Raw genomic sequence first — 7,682 nt, 5'->3', positions numbered from 1 at the left:
AGGGGTGGTATGGAAATCTAGTTCAGTGGAAACTTCTTAAAATACATGTGGGTGATTATAATTCATTCTTCAAATAATGAGGGAGAAAGAGTCCCAACTGGACAGCTCTTGTCATGAAATGAAGCTTCCAGTATCTTGACTGGATTATATCCAATTGAGTTGTTGGATAAAGGGGACTGATGGGATCCCCAAATAATCCATGCTGTTGCCAAGATAATAGGTCACTCTACCTAAACTGACAGCAAAGACCCTTGCTGAAAACAACACCCACACAACTCATTGAACATGGAGAAGTCAAGCTGTTAATTGCATAAAAATCTCACCTCTTTGTTCTAGTGCCTTTGGTATGGGAAAGTACTCTGTAAGCTACCAGAAGAGAAACATGAACAACCCAGCTACAAACTCTTTGTTCTGCAATGGTGTTCTGCATACATGACAGTCTAGGGTGATAGTGGTATAAACTTGTGGGAGTAACAAATCAATTTGACTTAAAGCCCACGCCCACTGCGTGAGATAGATTCCATACTCAAGACTGCTTGGGTGACCAAGAACCTGAGACTAAATAGCCAGGGACCCAGGGTAAAACCAAACATTACTGGCCTTAAAATAAAAAAAAAAAAAAAACAGCAATAAAGTGACATTCTACTATACATCAGTGTCTTGCTTAGCCATCATCAAAGAAGCTTCCTCTTGAAGTAGATGGGAACAAATACAGAGACCCACAGCCGGACATTTACCCCACACACACACACACAAACACACACAACCACCATCAAATCCCCAAAATAACAGGAATTAACAATCACTGGTCATTGATATCTCTAAATATCAATGGAATCAACTCACCAATAAAAAGATGCAGGCTAACAGAATAGATATGAAAACAAAATTCATTCTTCTGCTGCATACAAGAAATGTACCTCAATGTCAAAGACAAACATTAGCTAAGAGCAAAGAGTTGGGAAAAGATTTTCCAATCAAATGGACCTAAGACACAAGGTGGTGTAGCTATCCTAATATCTGACAAAATAGACTTCAAACTAAAATTAATCAAAAGAGATGGAGAAGGATATTTCATATTCATCAAAGGAAAAATCCATCAAGATGAAGGTTCAATTCTGAACATCTATGCCCCAAATACAAGGATATCCACATTTGTAAAAGTCACATTACTAAAGCTTAAATCACACATCACACCCCACACATTAATAGTGGGAAACTTCAATACCCTACTCTCACCAATGGACAGGTCTGCCAAACAGAAACTAAACAGAAAAATAAGGAAACTAACAGATGTTATGACTCAAATGGACTTAACAGATATCTACAGAACATTTCACCCAAAAACAAAAGAATATACCTTCTTCTCAGCACCTCATGGAACCTTCTCTAAAACTGATCACATGCTTGGTCACAAAACAAATTTCAACAGATACAAAAAAAAATTGGAATAACATCCTGTATCTTATCAGGTCACCATGGGTTAAAGTTAGAATATAACAACAACACAAACTACAGAAAGCCTATGAACTCATGGAAACTGAAAAACTCTCAATTAAATTACGATTGGTTCAAGGAAGAAATTAAAGACTTCCTAGAATTCAGTGCAAATGAATGTAAACATACTCAAGCTTATGGAATACTATGAAAGCAGTGCTAATAGGAAACTTCATAGCATTAAGTGCCTGCATCAAAAATTTGGAGAAATCTTACACTATTAACTTAACAGCACACCTGAAAGCTATAGAACAAAAAGAATCAAACTCACCCAGGAGGAATAGATGGCAGGAAATAATCAAACTCAGGGCTGAAATCAATAAAATAGAAACAAAGAGAACCATACAAAGAATCAATGAAACAAGAACTGGTTCTTTGAGAAAATCAACTAGATAGACAACCCTTATTCAAACTAACTAAAAGGCAGAAAGAGAATATCCAAATTAACAAAATCAGAAACAAAAAGGGGGACATGAAACAGACACTGAGGAAATCCAGAGAATCATTAGGTGATATTTCAAAAACCTGTACTCCATAAAATTGGAAAATCTAAAGGAAACGGACAATTTTCTTGATAGGTACCACATACCAAAATTAAATCAAGACCAGATAAATAATTTAAATAGACCTATAGTGTAAAGAAATGAAGCAGTCATTAAAAGTCTCCCAATCAAAAGAAGCCCAGGGCCAAATGTTTTCCATGCAGAATTCTACCAGACTTTCAAAAAAGGGCTGATACCAATACTCCTCAAATTGTTCCACAAAATAGAAACAAAAGGAACATTCCCAAATTCTTTTTATGAGAATTAATAATAATTAATTATTACAGTTAATAATTAATTACTACAGTTAATAAGAAAGAGAATTACAAACCAATTTCCTTCATGAGCATTGATGCAAAAATACTCAATAAAATACTGGCAAGCTGAATTCAAGGTACATCCAAAAAAATCATGCACCATGATCAAATAGGCTCTATCCAAGAAGTACAGGGATGGTTCAACATATCAAAATCTGTCAATGCAATCCACCATATAAACAAACTGAAAGAAAAAACCACACATGATCATGTCATTAGATGCAGAAAATTCTTTGACAAAATCCCACATCCCTTCATGATGAAGGTCTTGGAGCAATCTGAGATACAAGGAACATATCTCAACATAATAAAAAGCAATATACAGCAAGCTCACAGCCAACATCAAGTTAAATGAAGAGAAACTCAAAGTGACTCCACTAAAATCAGGAACAAGACAAGGTTGTCCACTCTCTCCATGTCTACCCAATACAGCACTAGTAGAACTCACAGTTCTATCTAGAGCAATAAGAAAACAAAAGGAGATCAAGTGGATACAAATTGGAAAGGAAGAATTCAAACTTTCATTATTTGCAGATGATATGATAGGATACATAAGTGACCCCCAAAATTCTACCAGGGGTTTCCTACAGCTGATAAACACCTTCAGTGATATGACTGGATACAAGATGAACTAAAAAAACAAATAGCCATCCTATATATAAATGATAAACAAGATGAGAAAGAAATTGGGGAAACAACACCCTTTACAATAGCCACAAATAATATAAAATACCTTGGAGTAACAAACCAAACAAGGGAAACACCTGTATGACAAGAACTTCAAGTCTTTGAAGAAAGAAGTTAGAGAATATATCATAAAATGGAAATATCTCCCATTCTCATGGATGGGTAGGATTAACATAGTAAAGATGGCAATCTCACTAAAAGCAATCTACAGATTCAATGCAATCTCCATCAAAATTTCAGCATAACTCTTCACAGACCTCAAAAGAATAGTACTAAACTTCATATGGAAAGACAAAAAAATCAGGATAGCTAAAACAGTCCTGTATAATATGGTAACTTCCACAGGTATCACCATCCCTGACTTCAAGCTCTACTACAGAGCTAATAAAAACAGCATGGTATTGGGCTAAAAACAGACAGGTGCATCAATGAAATGGAGTCTAAGACTATGGCATAAATCCACACACCTATGAACACCTGATTTTTGACAAAGAAGTCAAAATTATATAATGGAAAAAAGAATCTTCAACAAATGGTGATGGCATAACTGGATGTGAGCATGTAATAGAATTCAAAGAGATCCATATCTATCACCCTGCACAAAACTCAAGTCCAAGTGGATCAAAGACCTCAACATAAATCCAGTTATACTGAACCTGATAGAAAAGAAAGTGGGAAGTAGCTTTGAATTCATTTGCACAGGAGACAACTTCCTGAATAAAATCACAGTAACATAGGCACTGAGAACAACAATTAGTAAATGGCACCTCAAGAAACTGAAAAGTTTCTGTAAAGCAAAAGATACTTTGTCAATAAGACAAAATGGCACCCTACAGGAAGGGAAAAGATCTTCACCTACTCCACATATGACAGAGGGCTAATCTCCAAAATATATAAAGAACTCAAGAAACTAGACAACAAAATACCAAATAATACGATTAAAAATGGGATAGTGATCTAAATAGAGAATTCTCAACAGAAGATCTCAAATGGCCCAGATACACTTAAAGAATTACCCAACATCCTTAGCCATCAGGGAAATGCAAATCAAAACAATTCTAAGATAGCATATTACACCTGTCAGAATGGCTAAGATCAAAAACTTTAATGACAGCTTACATTGGAGAGGATGTAGAGTAGAGGGAACACTCCTCCACTGCTGCTGGTAGTGAAAACTTGTACAGCCACTTTGGAAATTGATATGGCAGTTTCTCAGAAAATTAAGAATCAATTTACCTTAAGAGGCAGCTATATCAGTCTTTGGCATATACCCAAAGGATGCTCAATCATACCACAAGGACACTTGCTCAACTATGTTCATAGCAGCATTAGTCATAATAGCCAGAACCTGGAAACAACCTAAATACCTCTGAATCAAAAGAATGGATAAAGAAATTATGGTAAATTTACACAATGGAATATTACTCAGCTGTAAAAAATAATGAAATCATGAAATTTGCAGGCAAATGGATGGAACTAGAAAAACAATTCATCCTTGGTGAGATAACCCAGACCCGAAAAGACAAGCATGATATGTACTCACTCAAAAGTGGATGTTAGCTGTAAAGTAAAGGATAACCAGACTACAATCCACAGCCCCAGAGAGGCTAGGCAATAAGGTGGGCCCAAAGAGGGATGCATGACTTTCCTAGGAAAGGGAAATAGAAGAGATCTCCTGGGTATACAGGGTCTGGGTTGGGAGGTGATGAGAACATGAGAGATTGGGTTGGGTCAGTTGGTGGCAGGAAGGAGGGGGGTAATAAAAGAGATGTCTTGAGGGCTGTGGGAGTCCGGCTCTCTGTTTTTGCCAAAGTACTCTTGAGGAGAGAGGTATAAGAAATATTTGGATAGAAAGATAATGTGGAGAGGACAGACAGAAACACAGGATAGCTTTGGGATGACCTGAATCAATATCTACCAGCCCCTTCTGTCTCTTCAAAAGAAATTTTATAGGAATGCCAATGGGCAGGGCAAAAGACCTCCCCCTAGCACAGTCAAGTGCAGACCCTTCCAAACACCTGGTAACCACACAAGCCACTCCCTAATGCAGCCCTGCTGGGTAAAGCAAGCTCAGATCTCACTAGGAAACCTCTGTGGGCCTCCATGGGGATGGGGGGAGAAAGAGGGGCATCCCGGGGTTAGGGAGAAACCTGGTGCCAGGGAAACTCCTTGGAATCTACCAGGATGATTCCAGTTAAGACTCACAGAAAGAGTGGAGAGGGTGCCTCAACTGGCCATCTCCTGTAATCAGGTGGGCGACTAGCCTAATTGTCATCAGAGAACCTTCATCAATTAACTGGCTGAGGCAGATACACAGATCAACAGAGTCCTGTTGAAGTTAGGGAGGAGAGCTTATAGGAGTCAGGAGAGTCAAGGTCATGATGGGGGGGAACCCACAGAGACAGCTGACCTGAGCTCGTGGGAGCACAGGGACCTCAGGGACCTGGACCAACAGCTAGGGAGCCTGCATGGGACCGACTAAGGTCCTCTGCATATGTGTGACAGTTGTGTGGCTTGGTCTGTTGGTAGAGTTCCTAGCAATGGGATCAGGGCCTGTCCCTGGTGCTTGAGCTTGCTTTTGGGAACCCAATCCCCATGCTGGGTTACCTAGCCCAGCCTTGATGCAGGGGAAGGAACTTGGTCCTGCCTCAACTTGATATGTCAGGCTTTGCTGACTCTCATGGGAGGCCTGCCCCTTTCTGAATGAAGACAAAAGAGGAGTGGATTGGGGTAGCAGAGAAGAGGTAGGAGATGGGGAAGAGAAGGGAATCAGAGGAGAGGAGGGAGGGGAAATTGAGGACGAGATGTAGAATAAATGAAAAAATAATTAATAATAAAAAAGAATGAATTTTTGAATGTGCTTTATTAAAATCCACGACACCCTAACCCGTTTGAAGTGAAGGCTTGAGCTTCATGTCCAGAGGGGAGAACATCACAGGGGCATCTACCCACAGTGCTTCTCTCAGGACAGACTAGAGGAAAGAGCCTAAACAGCATGTACATGGGCTGGACCCTCACTGTTGCTATGCTTCTCTCACATTTGAGTCTTCGGGGAGCTGATTACCATCTCTGGACCTTGCTGGCCTCAGTTGTAAAGTAGCCACCATGAAAAGTTCCTGTTTTCTCACCTTATTTAACTGATGTACTATGACTTCTCCTATTTCACTCCAGGGCAAAGTGCTAGGCTTGGGGCTATGATAAGTCATATCTATAAGCCAAATAAACCACTTTTATACAACAGATAGCTATTTAACCTATGTGTCAAAGGTCTGAGAACAACAACTTTGGGAAGCAGCCTTACTATGCGCAGACAAGGAAGGAAACAGATGCAGTTGCTCACTGGTTATGCTGTGTGATGTCCTGTGAGATGCAGCGGTTTATGAACTACAAGCCAGCTTGTATTTGACAAATCAAAGATAGAGTGATTTTTATATCCCATACACATGAAGAAGCCACTGCTTGTATGAATAACATCACCCATTTGCTATTGCCAAAAGCTCGTTCCTCTCTATCCCTTGAACTGCTTCACACCATTTCCTTCACCTGTTAACCTGAGAACTCTCCTAAGAATGAAGTCCACAGTCCATGTCTTCAGTCACTTCTCTCAAGTTAGCTGGATGGTTCTGGGAACCCAACATGCCTGGGTGGCCTCAGACAATTTATAATCCTCCCAAAGCCTTCTAGGCCCCCAACCAGGGTGGCCTCCCAATCTCTATGGGGTCACCTCCTTCTAACAGGACCACTCTGCATACCATCTCCAATTAGCAACATTCTTCTGGAAATCACAGTTCAAATATCCTACACACTGATAACAGACAGCTTCCGCTACTGCACACACACACACACACACACACACACACACACACACACACACACACACACCCATATCTCAGAACATCTCTAGCTCAAAATGACAAACTTAAAGGAATCAAAACCACTCACCTGCTTATATTCTTTAATAGCATGACTGATTAGCTCCCCCAGCTACATTGGGGCTGGTGGAGGCTGAAAAGGGAGACCCTCAGCCTCTGAGACCCAACCATCATCAGCTCTCATTATGGCAAATCATCCAGAGATTTGGTGTTCTCTTCGAAGAGTTGACTGAGCTGTCTGTTGTTCTGAATCACCCAACACAAGTGCTCTGGGGTGATGTGCTTCTTGCCCCTGATGAAGGCTTCCTCAGCAGCCATCACAAGGATGTTGAATGTCAGGTACTCGAGTATACCAGCGAGCAACACAGGAGCAGAAGCACTCAGGCGCCGGCAATAGTTTCCTTCTCGAAGGTATCTGTCCACTCGGCTAACAGAGAATTGAAGCTTAGCTCTTGTGGAACAGGATCGTCTTTGCCTTCTCCATGCCATGGTGCAGGTTTGATGGATTTGGTTCAGCTAGATCTCTCTTCTGGCCTGGGTCTCTCAAAACAACCAGCCTCCATAACTACTCATGTGTTTACCTTGTTCTTCATACATCAGGAGAGGCCTTTGTGAACTTATACTTTGTGATGTCATTGGTTCCCAAGAAAGTCTGGTGTTTCTCACATTAAGAAACTGCATCAGCCGGGGTGTGGTGGCTCATGCCTTTAATCACAACATTCGGGAGGCAGAATGAGATCCAGGATAGGCACCAAAACTACACAGAG

The 7,682-nt window shown here is 40.4% G+C and overlaps 1 protein-coding gene across 1 annotated transcript; it reads right to left on the bottom strand.

Annotated features, from left to right (window-relative positions):
* Nucleotides 1-7,098: 7,098 nt before the first annotated feature.
* On the bottom strand, nt 7,099-7,404 carry LOC128116492 (histone H2A-Bbd type 1-like). The gene has a single exon (XM_052747793.1). It carries the CDS (start codon nt 7,402-7,404, stop codon nt 7,099-7,101), a length of 306 nt encoding a protein of 101 aa, XP_052603753.1.
* Nucleotides 7,405-7,682: the final 278 nt, after the last annotated feature.

The sequence above is a fragment of the Peromyscus californicus genome, unplaced genomic scaffold (genome assembly GCF_007827085.1).
Source record: "Peromyscus californicus insignis strain IS unplaced genomic scaffold, ASM782708v3 Scaffold_10__1_contigs__length_136768540, whole genome shotgun sequence".
NCBI lineage: Eukaryota > Metazoa > Chordata > Mammalia > Rodentia > Cricetidae > Peromyscus > Peromyscus californicus.
The sequence above is the reverse complement of the archived record's forward strand: the minus strand, read 5'-3'. Positions and strand labels throughout refer to the sequence as shown.